This window comes from Ranitomeya imitator, chromosome 4 (assembly GCF_032444005.1).
Source record: "Ranitomeya imitator isolate aRanImi1 chromosome 4, aRanImi1.pri, whole genome shotgun sequence".
NCBI classification, from domain to species: Eukaryota; Metazoa; Chordata; class Amphibia; order Anura; family Dendrobatidae; genus Ranitomeya; species Ranitomeya imitator.
This window is the reverse complement of record NC_091285.1, coordinates 715,603,879-715,624,233: the sequence shown is the minus strand read 5'-3', so window position 1 is coordinate 715,624,233 and position 20,355 is coordinate 715,603,879. Positions and strand designations below refer to the sequence as shown.

Here is a 20,355-nt window from a genome sequence, read left to right as displayed (position 1 = left end):
TAGTTCTCCACTGACCAGACCAATGCTGGCCGTGTACCCCTGGAACCCAGCTGAAAGTGCATGTAGCCTCCTTTTTTTCTTTGTTTTATATTTAGAAAGCCCAGATGAACTACGCTGTGCAACGGTTCAAGCTACCCAGTCGATATTTCTTTTGCGAGAAAAGCCATCCCAGCCCTCCAACGGCATGAAAAAGTCTGCATTGTCATAGCACTCAGGCAATCAAACAGTAGAAAGGTGCACCTGACAAGAGACGCATGGACCAGTAGGCATGTCCACAAAAAGTTACGTGTCCATTACGGCGCACTGGGTTAATGTGTTGGATGCATGGTCCACAGGGGACAGCCTACAAAGTCTGTCTGCAGTCCCTAATTCCAATTTTCCTCCGCTGACCACACCACTGCTGCCCGTGTACCCCTGGAACCAATTTTACAGTGTCTACAGCCTAATTTTGTTATGTTAGGCCTACTACGCCTGTCTGCGGTCCCTCCTTCCAATACTCGTCCACTGACCACACCACTGCTGCCCGTGGACCCCTGGAACCTATTTTTAATTGCATAGAGCATCCTTTTTTTAATAGTAGGCGTACAAAGTCTGTCTGCGGTCCACTATTGAAATTGTCCTCCACTGCCCAGAGCACTGCTGCTTGTGTACCCCTGTAACTTTTTTAAGCTGCAGTGAGCCACATTTTTGGGTTAAGGCCTACTACCTGTGTCTGTCTGCGCCACTCAAATCAGCTGTGTTCCTTTGAAAAAAGCTGAGCGTCAATAGTCTTGTTTTCAGCCTCTAGGAATTTTAAAACTGCATTGGGGGTACAACTTTGGTAGGGCCTACTAACGGTGTCTGCCTCCCCAAGGTGTGCCCCAGGTTTCCTCGCCATTGCTTCGATCTTAATGCTCTCGTTTAGTAGTTGTTGGAAACTACACTGCATTAGGCCTACAAATTGGGTATGGGGTGTAGAGAGATGGTGTGTTCCACTCCAAGGTGTTCTCCAGGTTGCCTTTCCTGAGCTTCGATCTTCCGGCTCTCGTTTAGTAGTTCTTGGAAACTACACTGCATTAGGCCTACAAATTGGGTATGGGGTGTAGAGAGATGGTGTGTTCCACTCCAAGGTGTTCCCCAGGTTTCCTCTCCATTGCTTCGATCTTCATGCTCTCGTTTAGTAGTTGTTGGAAACTACACTGCATTAGGCCTACAAATTGGGTATGGGGTGTAGAGAGATGGTGTGTTCCACTCCAAGGTGTTCTCCAGGTTGCCTTTCCTGAGCTTCGATCTTCATGCTCTCGTTTAGTAGTTCTTGGAAACTACACTGCATTAGGCCTACAAATTGGGTATGGGGTGTAGAGAGATGGTGTGTTCCACTCCAAGGTGTTCTCCAGGTTGCCTTTCCTGAGCTTCAATCTTCCGGCTCTCGTTTAGTAGTTCTTGGAAACTACACTGCATTAGGCCTACAAATTGGGTATGGGGTGTAGAGAGATGGTGTGTTCCACTCCAAGGTGTTCCCCAGGTTTCCTCTCCATTGCTTCGATCTTCATGTTCTCGTTTAGTAGTTGTTGGAAACTACACTGCATTAGGCCTACAAATTGGGTATGGGGTGTAGAGAGATGGTGTGTTCCACTCCAAGGTGTTCTCCAGGTTGCCTTTCCTGAGCTTCGATCTTCCTGCTCTCGTTTAGTAGTTGTTGGAAACTACACTGCATTAGGCCTAAAAATTGGGTATGGGGTGTAGAGAGATGGTGTGTTCCACTCCAAGGTGTTCTCCAGGTTGCCTTTCCTGAGCTTCGATCTTCCGGCTCTCGTTTAGTAGTTCTTGGAAACTACACTGCATTAGGCCTACAAATTGGGTATGGGGTGTGGAGAGATGGTGTGTTCCACTCCAAGTGTTCCCCAGGTTTCCTCTCCATTGCTTCGATCTTCATGCTCTCGTTTAGTAGTTGTTGGAAACTACACTGCATTAGGCCTACAAATTGGGTATGGGGTGTAGAGAGATGGTGTGTTCCACTCCAAGGTGTTCTCCAGGTTGCCTTTCCTGAGCTTCGATCTTCCTGCTCTCGTTTAGTAGTTGTTAGAAACTACACTGCATTAGGCCTACAAATTGGGTATGGCGTGTAGAGAGATGGTGTGTTCCACTCCAAGGTGTTCTCCAGGTTGCCTTTCCTGAGCTTCGATCTTCCGGCTCTCGTTTAGTAGTTCTTGGAAACTACACTGCATTAGGCCTACAAATTGGGTATGGGGTGTGGAGAGATGGTGTGTTCCACTCCAAGGTGTTCCCCAGGTTTCCTCTCCATTGCTTCGATCTTCATGCTCTCGTTTAGTAGTTGTTGGAAACTACACTGCATTAGGCCTACAAATTGGGTATGGGGTGTAGAGAGATGGTGTGTTCCACTCCAAGGTGTTCTCCAGGTTGCCTTTCCTGAGCTTCGATCTTCCTGCTCTCGTTTAGTAGTTGTTGGAAACTACACTGCATTAGGCCTACAAATTGGGTATGGGGTGTAGAGAGATGGTGTGTTCCACTCCAAGGTGTTCTCCAGGTTGCCTTTCCTGAGCTTCGATCTTCCGGCTCTCGTTTAGTAGTTCTTGGAAACTACACTGCATTAGGCCTACAAATTGGGTATGGGGTGTGGAGAGATGGTGTGTTCCACTCCAAGGTGTTCCCCAGGTTTCCTCTTCATTGCTTCGATCTTCATGCTCTCGTTTAGTAGTTGTTGGAAACTACACTGCATTAGGCCTACAAATTGGGTATGGGGTGTAGAGAGATGGTGTGTTCCACTCCAAGGTGTTCTCCAGGTTGCCTTTCCTGAGCTTCGATCTTCCTGCTCTCGTTTAGTAGTTGTTGGAAACTACACTGCATTAGGCCTACAAATTGGGTATGGGGTGTAGAGAGATGGTGTGTTCCACTCCAAGGTGTTCTCCAGGTTGCCTTTCCTGAGCTTCGATCTTCCGGCTCTCGTTTAGTAGTTCTTGGAAACTACACTGCATTAGGCCTACAAATTGGGTATGGGGTGTGGAGAGATGGTGTGTTCCACTCCAAGGTGTTCCCCAGGTTTCCTCTCCATTGCTTCGATCTTCCTGCTCTCGTTTAGTAGTTGTTGGAAACTACACTGCATTAGGCCTACAAATTGGGTATGGGGTGTAGAGAGATGGTGTGTTCCACTCCAAGGTGTTCTCCAGGTTGCCTTTCCTGAGCTTCGATCTTCCGGCTCTCGTTTAGTAGTTGTTGGAAACTACACTGCATTAGGCCTACAAATTGGGTATGGGGTGCAGAGAGATGGTGTGTTCCACTCCAAGGTGTTCTCCAGGTTGCCTTTCCTGAGCTTCGATCTTCCGGCTCTCGTTTAGTAGTTCTTGGAAACTACACTGCATTAGGCCTACAAATTGGGTATGGGGTGTAGAGAGATGGTGTGTTCCACTCCAAGGTGTTCTCCAGGTTGCCTTTCCTGAGCTTCGATCTTCCTGCTCTCGTTTAGTAGTTGTTAGAAACTACACTGCATTAGGCCTACAAATTGGGTATGGGGTGTAGAGAGATGGTGTGTTCCACTCCAAGGTGTTCTCCAGGTTGCCTTTCCTGAGCTTCGATCTTCCGGCTCTCGTTTAGTTGTTCTTGGAAACTACACTGCATTAGGCCTACAAATTGGGTATGGGGTGTGGAGAGATGGTGTGTTCCACTCCAAGGTGTTCCCCAGGTTTCCTCTCCATTGCTTCGATCTTCATGCTCTCGTTTAGTAGTTGTTGGAAACTACACTGCATTAGGCCTACAAATTGGGTATGGGGTGTAGAGAGATGGTGTGTTCCACTCCAAGGTGTTCTCCAGGTTGCCTTTCCTGAGCTTCGATCTTCCTGCTCTCGTTTAGTAGTTGTTGGAAACTACACTGCATTAAGCCTACAAATTGGGTATGGGGTTTAGAGAGATGGTGTGTTCCACTCCAAGGTGTTCTCCAGGTTGCCTTTCCTGAGCTTCGATCTTCCGGCTCTCGTTTAGTAGTTGTTGGAAACTACGCTGCATTAGGCCTACAAATTGGGTATGGGGTGTAGAGAGATGGTGTGTTCCACTCCAAGGTGTTCTCCAGGTTGCCTTTCCTGAGCTTCGATCTTCCGGCTCTCGTTTAGTAGTTGTTGGAAACTACACTGCATTAGGCCTACAAATTGGGTATGGGGTGTAGAGAGATGGTGTGTTCCACTCCAAGGTGTTCTCCAGGTTGCCTTTCCTGAGCTTCGATCTTCCGGCTCTCGTTTAGTAGTTGTTGGAAACTACGCTGCATTAGGCCTACAAATTGGGTATGGGGTGTAGAGAGATGGTGTGTTCCACTCCAAGGTGTTCTCCAGGTTGCCTTTCCTGAGCTTCGATCTTCCGGCTCTCGTTTAGTAGTTGTTGGAAACTACACTGCATTAGGCCTACAAATTGGGTATGGGGTGTAGAGAGATGGTGTGTTCCACTCCAAGGTGTTCCCCAGGTTTCATAGTAACATAGTAACATAGTAACATAATTAGTAAGGCCGAAAAAAGACATTTGTCCATCCAGTTCAGCCTATATTCCATCATAATAAATCCCCAGATTTACGTCCTTCTACAGAACCTAATAATTGTATGATACAATATTGTTCTGCTCCAGGAAGACATCCAGGCCTCTCTTGAACCCCTCGACTGAGTTCGCCATCACCACCTCCTCAGGAAAGCAATTCCAGATTCTCACTGCCCTAACAGTAAAGAATCCTCTTCTATGTTGGTGGAAAAACCTTCTCTCCTCCAGACGCAAAGAATGCCCCCTTGTGCCCGTCACCTTCCTTGGTATAAACAGATCCTCAGCGAGATATTTGTATTGTCCCCTTATATACTTATACATGGTTATTTGATCGCCCCTCAGTCGTCTTTTTTCTAGACTAAATAATCCTAATTTCGCTAATCTATCTGGGTATTGTAGTTCTCCCATCCCCTTTATTAATTTTGTTGCCCTCCTTTGTACTCTCTCTAGTTCCATTATATCCTTCCTGAGCAGCGGTGCCCAATACTGGACACAGTACTCCATGTGCGGTCTAACTAGGGATTTGTACAGAGGCAGTATAATGCTCTCATCATGTGTATCCAGACCTCTTTTAATGCACCCCATGATCCTGTTTGCCTTGGCAGCTGCTGCATGGCACTGGCTGCTCCAGGTAAGTTTATCATTAACTAGGATCCCCAAGTCCTTCTCCCTGTCGTTTCCTCTCCATTGCTTCGATCTTCATGCTCTCGTTTAGTAGTTGTTGGAAACTACGCTGCATTAGGCCTACAAATTGGGTATGGGGTGTAGAGAGATGGTGTGTTCCACTCCAAGGTGTTCTCCAGGTTGCCTTTCCTGAGCTTCGATCTTCCGGCTCTCGTTTAGTAGTTGTTGGAAACTACACTGCATTAGGCCTACAAATTGGGTATGGGGTGTAGAGAGATGGTGTGTTCCACTCCAAGGTGTTCTCCAGGTTGCCTTTCCTGAGCTTCGATCTTCCGGCTCTCTTTTAGTAGTTGTTGGAAACTACGCTGCATTAGGCCTGCAAATTGGGTATGGGGTGTAGAGAGATGGTGTGTTCCACTCCAAGGTGTTCCCCAGGTTTCCTCGCCAATGCTTCGATCTTCATGCTCTCGTTTAGTAGTTGTTGGAAACTACACTGCATTAGGCCTACAAATTGGGTATGGGGTGTAGAGAGATGGTGTGTTCCACTCCAAGGTGTTCCCCAGGTTGCCTTTCCTGAGCTTCGATCTTCCGGCTCTCGTTTAGTAGTTGTTGGAAACTACGCTGCATTAGGCCTACAAATTGGGTATGGGGTGTAGAGAGATGGTGTGTTACACTCCAAGGTGTTCTCCAGGTTGCCTTTCCTGAACTTCTATCTTCAGGCTCTCATTAAATTGTGGTTAAATGGAACAACTGCATTTGGCGTACTAGTTTGTTTGGTGCCTACTATCGGTGTCTGCCACTCCTTGCTGTTCTCCTGGTTTCCTGTCCTGAAATTCCATTTTCAGGCTCTCGTTAAGTAGTTGTTAATGTTAGACTGCATTTGGCCTACTAGTTGGGTTGGGGCCTACTATCGGTGTCTGCCACTCCTTGCTGTTCTCCTCCACTGAACAAAGCTGTGCCGCCTGTTTACTACGGTTGCCAATTTTGAACTGCATTTCGACTACTTACTGATTTGGGCCTACTCTCTGTGTTAGCCTCTCATTCCAGTTGTCCTCCACTGCAATGCCCCCTGGTTATTCCTGTGTTACCAATTTTGAACTGCATTTAGCCCACTTATTCTTTGGGCCTATATCTGTGTTTCCTCCTCATCCTGCCCATTGCCCAGCCAGTGATAGATGAGTCTGCTGGTACATTGACCCATAACGCAAAATTCCCCATGCACGCTACACAGCAAGATTGTGACCCTGCTGAAAGTCAGGTTCCCCTTCCCGCATACCATACCACCTTACACGGGGACAAAGAGGAAGGTGCAGATGAAAGTGCAGGTTCCTTCATCAGGTGGGGGGAGGAATACTAGTTGGCGACGTCACTGGCACAGGGCCTCTCATAGTACGCAAAAGTGTTGCTGCCGGTGGGAGGCGCCCCCGCCGTGCAAACACACCGCTGTACTTTGAGGGGCCCTGTGCCAGTGCCAATGCCAATGAGTGGGCCCCCCCTGCTTGCTCAGGATCACAGCACTTGCAAAGTTGAAATACTTACCTCTCCCTGCTCCACTGCCGTGACGTGGTCCAGATTTACTGGGCCCACTAATTACTTGAACCAGCCCTTCCCCCCACAACTTTAGCCAAATGACCCCCAATTTAAAATGCCTTCCAATTATTATAAGCTAAATTACGATTGACAAGCTTCTGTAACAAGAATGGATGTTTTTGCCATTAAAATGGGCAGTGTAGCTGTTTTCCTGGCCTCCACTCACTGCCGACTATGCTCCCCCATTGACTTGCATTGGGTTTCGTGTTTCGGGCGATACCCGACTTTTCGCCATAATCGGCCGATTCCACTCGACTCGACTTCTAAGATAGTCGGGTTTCGCGAAACACGACTCGACTCTAAAAAGGTCAAGGTCGCTCAACCCTATTCTGCACCATTTGTCTCCATTCTGCCCCCATGTCTCCATTCTGAACCAGTTTTCTCTATTCTGCCCCATGTCTCTATTCTGCCCCATTTGTCTCCATTCTGCCCCCATGTCTCTATTCTGCACCATTTGTCTCCATTTTGCCCCCGTATCTCTATTCTTCCCCAGTTGTCTCTATTCTGTCCCCATTTGTCTCCACTTTGCCCCATGTCGCCTCCATCCTACCTCCATATTGCAGCTTTACAAAAAAGTAAAAATAAAACAAAAAAAAGTCTCTCCAAGCTGACCGAGGCATCTTCGCCCTAATCCATCTGAGGCACGGACGCGCCGGCGATGTGCACGTCAATGTCAGCTGTGAGCCTGCGATTGACTGGTGGTTGTTAACTATTCGTTAACATTGGCTTTCATCTGAACGTGCGTCATGCTGCTGTGGCCCGGTGAGCGGAAGCATAAAGATGGATTCCCAGTCCAGGCCCCCTCTGCTCATCCGGCCCCATGTGCCAGTAAGCGTACTGCCCTGATGGCGGCCCTGTATGTGACTTCTGGGGGTGATCGGTCACTCAGGATCTTATTTAGGGCCATCAGACAATATAAGGGGCCGAACACTAATGCACCTCACAATTATCATATCTATAGTTTTAAAATAATTAGAAAACTCTATATCATTTCCTTTTATTTTCTACTTTGTGTTGTATCACAGAAAATCCCAATAAATATATTTAAGCTTGTGGGTGTAATGTGAAAAAACGTGGAAAAGTTCACGGGGTATGAAGACTTTTTCAAGGCACTGTATGCGCTGCCCAGTAGCACTTCTCCTCTACTATATAATCCTATGTAATCCTCAGTACCTCTTCTCTTGCAGGACAGGTCTCCAGCTCAGATGAGAGGACAGATCTCTGTGGTGCCTGAGTCTCTGAGCTCTCGGCAAGTGGTGGAAGATGCGGGCAGCTCCCTGTACACGGTGAGGAATCTACTGTAGTGACTCTTCCTTCTGTAATCTTATCGGGGGTCTCTATGTTAATAATGGGGGTGGGATATAAATGTATGGATTTCACCTCTTGATTTATATACCGCGGCCTGAACAGGATAAGGGTGCTGGAATCCTAGTTACACGTGAGAGCATGGTGGTGCTGATGCTCCCCTTTAAGGCAGTCTGTCATAGATCCACAAAGCGATCTGTTCAGAGGGGACGAGTCACCCTCATATTGAGCATTGAAGCATGGCTTAATTAAAACTTGGAAAAGGAAGAAGAGCTAGCACTTCATCTGCTTTATGACCTCCTGGGGTGAACAGGTAATTGAAGTGGGTTATCTGCTGAAGAGCAGACACAGTCTGGGCTCAATGTATACTCGAGGCAGGGAGGTGAAATACGTTTCCTCTCTTCAAAGCCACATTTGGTCAAGAATATCAGACATTAGGCACCGAAGTACAGTTATGAATATTGGGATTTTTTTGTGAAGAATGTCGGTCCTCTACTTATGGAAGACATGTTTTTGGAATCGTAGTGAACGTAACAAATTTAGTTACATTACTGGGCGGTCACCGCGTCAACTCCAAACTAATATCCGGCAGATGGATGACAATATATATGCCATGCTTCCTATCTTTGAAAAGTTAAAATCACGATAGCAAATATGGCATTAATATCTCCCACCTGGGACCTCCAGGGGCAAAGACATCCTGAATATCAAGGATCCCATAATTTTTTTTGACCTACCTGCATCCCCATTGACCAGCCCCAATCTAATGTCACCCAGGGTAGGTATGTGGGCATGACTTTAACTAATAAATACAGATTCTGAATGATAATCATTGTCAGTCCTGGAAAACACAGTTTGCTGTGGTTCTGTAGCATTTCCCTAAAAGGGGCACCTCCCTCCGCTACGCTCTGAGCCATATCCGTGACATTAGGTTTAGTACATTTCTTTTGTTATTCCATGGAATTTTATATATCGTGTTCTTTTGTACCCTTTTGTAACATATTTTTATAAACGCTGCCTACTTTTCAGATTAAATATATAAAATGTATTAGCTCTGTTCCTCTTGCTCTGTAAACCGCACCCTTGAAGCCATATACTACCTGTAATGGGTGTGCATTTGGCCTCTATAAATGACTGGTGGTGGCAGATAGTTCCTGTTGTCATTGTGGAGTGTGGCAAAGAACCGCACCGGCTGTTCTCCTGACACAGTCATAGGACAATTTGTAGAAAAGGTTGTGCCTCTGGTCGGGGTCTTCCTGTCGTGCCCCCTCTTCACTGTTTCTTACATGTTCTTACAGAGCTTGGAGCCGAGGAGTGAAGAAGTCTACGACGTTCTGGAGGATGATACCAAAACCAAGGAACTGGGAGGTCCAAAGGTAAGAGCCTGCGAGGGGGGTGCTCAAGATGACAAATGATGTTGTGCAGCAGCTTAGAGGTGAGGTAATGTAGTATTGTCACTAAATCTACAGAAACACCAAGTGGAAATCCATAAAGTGGCCTCCGGGAGCCCAGTGAGGAGGGCGAGAGTGCAGGTAGGAGGGTGTGACCATGCTGACTGTCGTGGACATGGACTATCTCTGTGGTGATTCTGATCTTTATATTTCAGGAGAAGGCGTCCTCCTTCCAGGAAAAACCGACAATCAAACCGGTGAGTAACCCAACATATACTGGTGTATATGGGTCCACAGCACTGGGATCTGGATTTAGAACTAATGACCAGAATACATTACAAGATATGACATTGGTGACCGGAGTACAGTACAGGAGGTGGTACCGGTGACCGGAGTACAGTACAGGAGGTAGTACCGGTGACCGGAGTACAGTACAGGAGGTGGTACCGGTGACCGGAGTACAGTACAGGAGGTGGTACTGGTGACCGAGATACAGTACAGGAGGTGGTATTGGTGACCAGAGTACAGTACAGGAGGTGGTACCGGTGACCGAGATACAGTACAGGAGGTGGTACCGGTGACCGGAGCACAGTACAGGAGGTGGTACCGGTGACCGAGATACAGTACAGGAGGTGGTACCGGTGACCGGAGTACAGTACAGGAGGTAGTACCGGTGACCGGAGTACAGTACAGGAGGTGGTACCGGTGACCGGAGTACAGTACAGGAGGTGGTACTGGTGACCGAGATACAGTACAGGAGGTGGTACCGGTGACCGGAGTACAGTACAGGAGGTGGTACTGGTGACCGGAGTACAGTACAGGAGGTGGTACCGGTGACCGAGATACAGTACAGGAGGTGGTACCGGTGACCGGAGTACAGTACAGGAGGTGGTACCGGTGACCGAGATACAGTACAGGAGGTGGTACCGGTAACCAGTATACAGCACAGGAGGTGGTACTGGTGTATACAGTGCAGAGCGGCGTTACCGGTGTATACAGTGCGGAGCGGCGTTACCGGTGTATACAGTGCAGAGCGGCGTTACCGGTGTATACAGTGCAGAGCGGCGTTACTGGTGTATACAGTGCAGAGCGGCGTTACCGGTGTATACAGTGCAGAGCGGCGTTACCGGTGTATACAGTGCGGAGCGGCGTTACCGGTGTATACAGTGCAGAGCGGAGTTACCGGTGTATACAGTGCGGAATGGCGTTACCGGTGTATACAGCGCGGAGCGGCGTTACCGGTGTATACAGTGCGGAGCGGCGTTACCGGTGTATACAGTGCTGTCACGATTCACACCGTGACCGTCACCCCTACGTCACGGATCGGGGTGACTTTAGGCCAACAGACGGCTATCACATGTGCAGGGGGGCTTATCTTAGTTATCCCTCCACTTGACAATGTGATGAAAAAACACACACAAGGTGTAACGGGGTCTACCAAGCTGGGGTACCTCTTTCAGTACCACCCCGTGTTTCAGGAGGTCCAATTTGCTTTTGCTGGATTCTGAATGAAGGACGCTGGCTGGACTTCCTTGATTACGTGAGAGCATATAAAAGCTGACTGCTACCCCACGTATTTCCAGTCTAAGAACAACCTTTATTTACAGCACACAGAATATATAACACAGATACACAGGGCAGGCCAATAGGAAAACAGCTGGCCAGACATACATTACAATAGCCGCAGGGGGCCGGAGCCTGCCGCTATTTACTGTGGGAATTACAAAGGTGGGGGAAGGTCAGAAAGAGAATATCTTGTCCAGGGGCGCAGCCTGTGGACTGATGCATTTCACATGGAACCTATTATACATAATATATACTGCCTAACATATTCTTGGTGCTGGGGGTTCTGTAACATGGCTCCCCTTTTCAGCGACGCGATCGGCATGCACAGTCTGATCCTTAACGGATCGGTTTGGGGATGACCGAAGTTTATGGGGTTGGTACGAGTTCCGTTTGTCGACTTAGTCCATCGGCGTTACCGTTTTAGACAGGAACTCAGTCGGGGGTTCAAGAGAGGCCTGGATGTCTTCCTGGAGCAGAACAATATTGTATCATACAATTAGGTTCTGTAGAAGGACGTAGATCTGGGGATTTATTATGATGGAATATAGGCTGAACTGGATGGACAAATGTCTTTTTTCGGCCTTACTAACTATGTTACTATGTTACTATGTTTTGTTTGCCGGGTCTGTAGTGGATGGTGAAGTCCAGAGGTTGTAGGGCTAAACTCCACCGCAGCAATCTGACATTGTCTCCGGAGACCCGATTAAGCCAGACTAGGGGATTATGGTCCGTTAGGAGGGAAAACTGTCATCCATACAAATATGGCTGTAACTTTTTCAGTGCCCATACTATTGCCAGGCACTCCTTCTCGATGGCCGCATAGCTCACTTCATGGGGCAGTAGTTTCCGACTCAGGTAAGCTACCGGGTGTTCTTGGCCGTCCGGCCTGACTTGGCTCAGTACTGCCCCCAATGCAAACATAGAAGCGTCTGTGTGAACAAGGAAACGTTTAGTTGGATCGGGTGCGGCCAATACAGAGGTATTGGTGAGGGCGTCCTTTAGCTGGCGGAAGGCTTCCTCACACTCTGGGGTCCAGGTTACCTGGCGGGGTTGGTTCTTACGGGTCAGATCAGTGAGGGGCTTGGCCACGCTGCTGTAATTGGGAACGAATTTCCTGTAATACCCCGCTGTCCCTAGAAACACCATGACCTGGGTTTTAGTGCGTGGGGTGGGCCATTTGGCTATGGCCTCAATCTTGGCTGGTTCTGGTCTCTGTTTCCCACTTCCCACCCAATGTCCTAAATACTGAACCTCTACTTCGCCCACGTGACACTTGTTTGGGTTCAGGGTGATTCCGGCCTTGTGGATCCTGTCTAATACTGTCTCTAGGTGATTTAGATGCTCTTCCCATGTCGCGCTGTAGATGGCGATGTCGTCCAGGGAGGCACACACATAGTCTTGGAGACCATCCAGAAGCCGGTCAGCCAGCCTCTGGAAGGTCGCCGGGGCAGTCTTCATCCCGAATGGCATAACTCGAAACTGGAATAAGCCGAACGGGGTGACAAATGCCGACTTGGTAATAGCGTCAGGACTAAGGGGAATCTGCCAGTAGCCTTTGCATAGATTGATGGTGGTCAAATACTTTGCCCCTGCCAGCCGGTCTAACAAGTCATCCACACGCGGCATGGGATAAGCATCCGTCACTGTTTTTTCATTGAGCTTACGACAGTCTACACAAAACCGTGTAGTCCCATCCTTCTGGGGCACTAACACTACGGGGGATGTCCAGGGACTATCTGACTCTTCAATGACCCCTAAACACAACATCTCTTGTATCTCTTGTCGCATCGCTTCTCGTACAGACTCAGGGACGCGGAAGGGGGGTTGTCGCAGGGGGGTCTGATCCTGGGTCTCAACCTTGTGTTGTGCCAGGTGAGTGTACCCGGGTCTGAGATAATCTCCCGGGGAAATCCAACCCGTGAGAAAACCTGGAGCAAGGCAGCCGCCACCGTCTCTGCCAGTATGTTAGGTAACGCAACCGCCTCTTTTCCCTGACGGACTGGGTTTGGCTAACGGCCCTATCAGATCGAGCGCTACTCGGCTAAATGGTTCCTCCACAATGGGGAGGGGGCGTAATTTGGCCTTGCATCGATCTCCCCTCTTGCCAATGCGCTGGCAACTGTCACAGGTCTGGCAGTATTGACGAACACCATAGGTTACATCCGGCCAAAAGAAGTTTTGTGTCAGACGATGCCTGGTGCGACTGACGCTGAAGTGCCCGGCCAAGGGTATGTCATGAGAGATTCGCAGTAACTCCTGCCTATACTTCTTGGGAACTACCAGCTGTCGTTTTATAGTGGGGCTCGTCCCTGTGTGGTGCTGCTCTGTGATCCGGTAGAGGAGTCCCTGCTTCCATATAAACTGTTCCCCTTCCAGTACCCCTCTCCCCTCCTGTGCCTTCCCATGATATCCCTCCAATGAAGGATCCTCAAGTAACTCCCTCTTAAATTCATCTGGGGTGGCCCAAGAAATGTGTCTGGCTATGGGAATACGTGTAGGGCTGGGATGTCTTACCTGGGTCTCCTCTGAGTGTGATTCCGCCTCCGCAGCTCGAGCTTGTCTCCGGGTGGTCACAGGATATGTCTCAGCCAGAGGGGCAACCGAGAAGGCAGACAACATGGGCCCCAAGTCATTTCCCAGCAAAACGTCTGCAGGCAAATCCTCCATCAAGCCGACCTCAACAAGGCCATCCCCAACTCCCCAGTTCAGGTGAATCCTGGCAGTCGATGTATGGCTCCCCCTGCTACACGGACTGCCACTGTCCGGTCCATCTTCTCTTGGTCCCGGGCGAGATGAGGCTTCACAAGGGTCAAAGTTGCTCCGGAATCTCTTAGTCCCTGCATGCGTTTCCCATTAACCCACACGACCTGTCGATGCTGTTGTCGATTATCTGCCCCGGCTGCCTGCACGGGGTCTACTTCATGCAGCACTTCCTCCATGTCTTCCACCCCTTGGTTAGTTGTAGCCCCCAATGCCGGGTCAGCTTTGCCTTGGTAGCAGTGTTCAGCGGCCCGGCGGAAGGTAGCTGTTCCCGACTTTGGCCACTAGGTATGCTGAGTCCGGTTGGGACATTGTCTTTGCAGGTGGCCCAGCTGACGGCAGGTGTGGCATCGCGCCCCAGGGGAACTGTGGTAGGCCGGGTTTCTAGCTGGTCCCCCTACAATCTTCGGTGGTTTGGGGCCCTCCAGGTCCATGGGCGGACCCCTAGTGACCATCTTTGATCCGGACAACTGAGGCCTCCTGGCGTCATGATGTTCATCGGCCAGACGAGCGGCTTCCTCAAGAGGCATTGGCCGCCTGTCCCGAAGCCATTCCTGTGTCTCGGGGTTTAGTCCATTAAAGAATCGTTCTAACAAGAAGAGCTGGAGGACTGTTGTGAATTCTGTGGTCAAGCTCCCTCCTGTGGTCATGAGTGGTACTTCGGCTGGTTCTGTCTATGAGCTTCCGCTGGTGGATGTGAGTGGGGCTGCGGCTTCTGAGTTTCCTTCCTCAGGTGACGAGGTTAAGTCGTTAGGTGCTGCTCTATTTAACTCCACCTAGTTCTTTGTTCCTGGCCTCCAGTCAATGTTCCAGTATTGGTCTGCCTCTCTCCTGGATCGTTCTTGTGGCCTGTCTGCCCTGCATAAGCTAAGTTCTGCTTGTGTTACTTTTGTTTGCTATATTTTCTGTCCAGCTTGCTATATTGGGTTTTCTTGCTTGCTGGAAGCTCTGAGACGCAGAGGGAGCACCTCCGTACTGTTAGTCGGTGCGGAGGGTCTTTTTGCCCCCTCTGCGTGGTTGTTTGTAGGTTTTTGTGCTGACCGCAAAGCTATCTTTCCTATCCTCGGTCTATTCAGTAAGTCGGGCCTCACTTTGCTAAAATCTATTTCATCTCTGTGTTTGTATTTTCATCTTAACTCACAGTCATTATATGTGGGGGGCTGCCTTTTCCTTTGGGGAATTTCTCTGAGGCAAGGTAGGCTTATTTTTCTTTCTTCATGGCTAGTTAGTTTCTCAGGCTGTGCCGAGTTGCATAGGGAGCGTTAGGCGCAATCCACGGCTACCTCTAGTGTGGTATGATAGGATTAGGGATTGCGGTCAGCAGAGTTCCCACGTCTCAGAGCTCGTCCTATGTTAGTAACTATCAGGTCACTTTGTGTGCTCTTAACCACTAGGTCCATTGTGGTTCTGAATCACCTGTTCATAACAGTACTGGAGGCCCAAAGTACTAATGCTTCTCAATAGAGGGAAAAGAGAAGTTCTGAGACCATTTTTTTTTCTTTGCACTGTGTTTTGTCTTTCTTTTCCCCTTTACATCAGGGTGGTTCAGGACACAGGTGTAGACATGGACATTCAAGGTCTGTCCTCTTTGATGGATAATCTCGCTATAAGTGTTCAGAACATTCAAGATTTAGTGGTTCAGAATCCTATGTTAGAACCTAAAATTCCTATTCCTGAGTTATTTTCTGGAGATAGAGCTAAGTTTCTGAATTTCAAAAATAATTGTAAACTATTTCTGGCCTTGAAACCCCGCTCCTCTGGTGACCCAGTTCAACAAGTAAAGATCATTATTTCTTTATTACGTGGCGACCCTCAAGACTGGGCATTTTCCCTTGCGCCATGAGATCCTGCATTATGTGATATTGATGCGTTTTTTCTGGCGCTCGGGTTGCTTTATGATGAACCTAATTCAGTGGATCAGGCAGAGAAAATCTTGCTGGCTCTGTGTCAGGGTCAGGATGAGGTAGAGATATATTGTCAGAAATTTAGGAAGTGGTCTGTGCTCACTCAATGGAATGAATGTGCTCTGGCAGCAATTTTCAGAAGGGGTCTCTCTGAAGCCCTTAAGGATGTCATGGTGGGATTTCCTATGCCTGCTGGTCTGAATGAGTCTATGTCTTTGGCCATTCAGATCGATCGACGCTTATGTGAGCGTAAAACTGTGCACCATTTGGCGGTATTATCTGAGCATAAACCTGAGCCTATGCAATGCAATAGGACTTTGACCAGAGCTGAACGGCAAGAACACAGACGACGGAATGGGCTGTGTTTTTACTGTGGTGATTCCACTCTTGCTATCTCCGATTGTCCTAAGCGCACTAAGCGGTTCGCTAGGTCTGCCACCATTGGTACGGTACAGTCGAAATTTCTTTTGTCCGTTACTTTGATCTGCTCTTTGTCATCCTATTCTGTCATGGCATTTGTGGATTCAGGCGCTGCCCTGAATTTGATGGACTTGGAGTATGCTAGGCGCTGTGGGTTTTTCTTGGAGCCCTTGCAGTATCCTATTCCATTGAGAGGAATTGATGCTACGCCTTTGGCCAAGAGTAAGCCTCAGTACTGGACCCAGCTGACCATGTGCATGGCTCCTGCGCATCAGGAGGAGATTCGCTTTTTGGTGTTGCATAATCTGCATGATGTGGTCATGTTGGGGTTGCCATGGCTACAAGTCCATAACCCAGTATTGGATTGGAAATCAATGTCTGTGTCCAGCTGGGGTTGTCGGGGGGTACATGGTGATGTTCCATTTCTGTCTATTTCATCATCCACCCCTTCTGAGGTCCCAGAGTTCTTGTCGGATTACCGGGATGTATTTGATGAGCCCAAGTCCAGTGCCCTACCTCCGCATAGGGATTGTGATTGTGCTATCGATTTGATTCCTGGTAGTAAGTTTCCTAAAGGTCGACTGTTTAATTTGTCTGTGCCTGAGCACGCCGCTATGCGGAGTTACGTAAAGGAATCCTTGGAGAAGGGTCATATTCGCCCGTCGTCGTCGCCATTGGGAGCAGGGTTCTTTTTTGTGGCCAAGAAGGATGGTTCGCTGAGACCTTGTATTGATTACCGCCTTCTAAATAAAATCACGGTCAAATTTCAGTACCCCTTGCCGCTGCTGTCTGATTTGTTTGCTCGGATTAAGGGGGCTAGTTGGTTCACCAAGATAGATCTTCGTGGTGCGTATAATCTTGTGCGCATTAAACAGGGCGATGAATGGAAAATAGCATTTAATACGCCCGAGGGCCATTTTTGAGTACCTGGTTATGCCATTCGGGCTTTCTAATGCTCCATCTGTGTTTCAGTCCTTTATGCATGACATCTTCCGAGAGTACCTGGATAAATTCCTGATTGTATACTTGGATGATATTTTGGTCTTCTCGGATGATTGGGAGTCTCACGTGAAGCAGGTCAGAATGGTGTTCCAGGTCCTGCGTGCGAATTCTTTGTTTGTGAAGGGGTCAAAGTGTCTCTTTGGTGTTCAGAAGGTTTCATTTTTGGGTTTCATTTTTTCCCCTTCTACTATCGAGATGGACCCTGTTAAAGTTCAGGCCATTTATGATTGGACTCAGCCGACATCTCTGAAGAGTCTGCAAAAGTTCCTGGGCTTTGCTAATTTTTATCGTCGCTTCATCAATAATTTTTCTAGTATTGTTAAACCGTTGACTGATTTAACCAAGAAGGGTGCTGATGTGGTCAATTGGTCTTCTGATGCTGTGGAAGCTTTTCAAGAGTTGAAGCGTCGTTTTTCTTCTGCCCCTGTGTTGTGTCAACCAGATGTTTCGCTCCCGTTCCAGGTCGAGGTTGATGCTTCTGAGATTGGAGCAGGGGCTGTTTTGTCGCAAAGAAGTTCTAATGGCTCGGTGATGAAACCGTGCGCCTTCTTTTCTAGAAAGTTTTCGCCTGCTGAGTGTAATTATGATGTTGGCAATCGAGAGTTGCTGGCCATGAAGTGGGCATTCGAGGAGTGGCGTCATTGGCTTGAAGGAGCTAAGCATCGCGTGGTGGTCTTGACTGATCACAAGAACTTGACTTATCTCGAGTCTGCCAAACGGTTGAATCCTAGACAGGCTCGTTGGTCGCTGTTTTTCTCCCGTTTTGACTTTGTGGTTTCGTACCTTCCGGGCTCTAAAAATGTGAAGGCGGATGCTCTGTCTAGGAGTTTTGTGCCCGACTCTCCGGGTTTGTCTGAGCCGGCGGGTATTCTCAAAGAGGGGGTAATTTTGTCTGCCATCTCCCCTGATTTGCGGCGGGTGCTGCAAAAATTTCAGGCTAATAGACCTGACTGTTGCCCAGCGGAGAAACTGTTTGTCCCTGATAAATGGACGAGTAGAGTTATCTCTGAGGTTCATTGTTCGGTCTTGGCTGGTCATCCTGGAATCTTTGGTACCAGAGATTTGGTGGCTAGATCCTTTTGGTGGCCGTCTCTGTCGCGGGATGTGCGTTCGTTTGTGCAGTCCTGTGGGATTTGTGCTCGGGCTAAGCCCTGCTGTTCTCGTGCCAGTGGGTTGCTTTTGCCCTTGCCAGTCCCGAAGAGGCCCTGGACACATATCTCTATGGATTTTATTTCGGATCTCCCCGTCTCTCAAAAAATGTCGGTCATTTGGGTTGTTTGTGATCGCTTCTCGAAGATGGTCCATTTGGTACCCTTGTCTAAATTGCCTTCCTCCTCTGATTTGGTGCCATTGTTCTTCCAGCATGTGGTTCATTTACATGGCATTCCGGAGAACATCGTTTCTGACAGAGGTTCCCAGTTTGTTTCGAGGTTTTGGCGAGCCTTTTGTGCTAGGATGGGCATTGATTTGTCTTTTTCCTCGGCTTTCCATCCTCAGACAAATGGCCAGACTGAACGAACCAATCAGACCTTGGAAACATATCTGAGATGTTTTGTTTCTGCCGATCAGGATGATTGGGTGTCCTTTTTGCCTTTGGCTGAGTTCGCCCTTAATAATCGGGCCAGCTCGGTTACTTTGGTTTCACCGTTTTTCTGCAATTCTGGTTTCCATCCTCGTTTCTCTTCAGGGCAGGTTGAGTCTTCGGACTGTCCTGGTGTGGATACTGTGGTGGATAGGTTGCAGCAGATTTGGACTCATGTGGTGGACAATTTGACATTGTCTCAGGAGAAGGCTCAACGTTTCGCTAACCGCAGGCGCTGTGTGGGTCCCCGACTTCGTGTTGGGGATTTGGTTTGGTTGTCATCTCGTTATATTCCTATGAAGGTTTCCTCTCCTAAGTTTAAGCCTCGTTTCATTGGTCCGTATAGGATTTCTGAGGTTCTTAATCCTGTGTCTTTTCGTTTGACCCTTCCAGCTTCATTTTCCATCCATAACGTATTCCATAGGTCTTTGTTGCGGAGATACGTGGCACCTGTGGTTTCATCCGTTGATCCTCCTGCCCCGGTTTTGGTTGAGGGGGAGTTGGAGTATATAGTGGAGAAGATTTTGGATTCTCGTATTTCGAGACGGAAACTTCAGTACCTGGTTAAGTGGAAGGCTTATGGTCAGGAAGATAATTCCTGGGTCTTTGCCTCTGATGTTCATGCTGCCGATCTGGTTCGTGCCTTTCATTTGGCTCATCCTGGTCGGCCTGGGGGCTATTGTGAGGGTTCGGTGACCCCTCCTCAAGGGGGGGGTACTGTTGTGAATTCTGTGGTCAAGCTCCCTCCTGTGGTCATGAGTGGTACTTTGGCTGGTTCTGTCTATGAGCTTCCGCTGGTGGATGTGAGTGGGGCTGCAGCTTCTGAGTTTCCTTCCTCAGGTGACGAGGTTAAGACGTTAGGTGCTGCTCTATTTAACTCCACCTAGTTCTTTGTTCCTGGCCTCCAGTCAATGTTCCAGTATTGGTCTGGCTCTCACCTGGATCGTTCTTGTGGCCTGTCTGCCCTGCATAAGCTATAGGCTTATTTTTCTTTCTTCATGGCTAGTTAGTTTCTCAGGCTGTGCCGAGTTGCATAGGGAGCGTTAGGCGCAATCCACGGCTACCTCTAGTGTGGTATGATAGGATTAGGGATTGCGGTCAGCAGAGTTTCCACGTCTCAGAGCTCGTCCTATGTTAGTAACTATCAGGTCACTTTGTGTGCTCTTAACCACTAGGTCCATTGTGGTTCTGAATCACCTGTTCATAACAGAGGACGTCCTCCTTAGTGGTTGCTTGGCTCCCTTGTACCCACTGTAGCAGTGACCGCCGTAATTTACAGGCCCATTCAGAGTGGGTATCGGTTACTCGTTTTATAAGTCTACGAAACTTTTGGCGGTATGCCTCTGGTGTCAGCGCATACCGGGCCAAGATCACTTCTTTGATCCGCTCATAGTCCATACAGTCCTCATCAGGTACCGTGAGATAGGCGTCCGCTGCCCGGCCGGTCAGCTTGCTATCCAGAATCTGAACCCGTTCCTCTGGCTTCACTTGATGAAGGGCACACTGCCGCTCAAAGTCCTGCAGAAAGCCATCAATGTCTTCCTCTGCCTCCCCCAACTGTCGGAAGGCATTATACTGGATCTTTTTGTGGCTTACTGTTGAAGGTACCTGGGCGGAAGCCAGAGCTCCCCCTGCTCGCTGACTCTCCTCTCTCTGCTCTGCCATCTCCATCTTGGCCAGCTCTATCCTGGTCCGC

At 48.7% G+C, this 20,355-nt stretch overlaps 1 protein-coding gene across 1 annotated transcript in view; it reads left to right on the top strand.

Annotated features, from left to right (window-relative positions):
- Positions 1–20,355, top strand: part of NFAM1 (NFAT activating protein with ITAM motif 1) — a 47,369-nt gene that overhangs the window by 23,719 nt on the left and 3,295 nt on the right. Inside the window, exons 4-7 of the mRNA XM_069767505.1 lie at positions 7,917–8,015; positions 9,333–9,410; positions 9,504–9,566; positions 9,641–9,682. Coding sequence (XP_069623606.1) covers positions 7,917–8,015; positions 9,333–9,410; positions 9,504–9,566; positions 9,641–9,682 — 282 coding nt within the window. The remainder of the gene's footprint in view (positions 1–7,916; positions 8,016–9,332; positions 9,411–9,503; positions 9,567–9,640; positions 9,683–20,355) is intronic.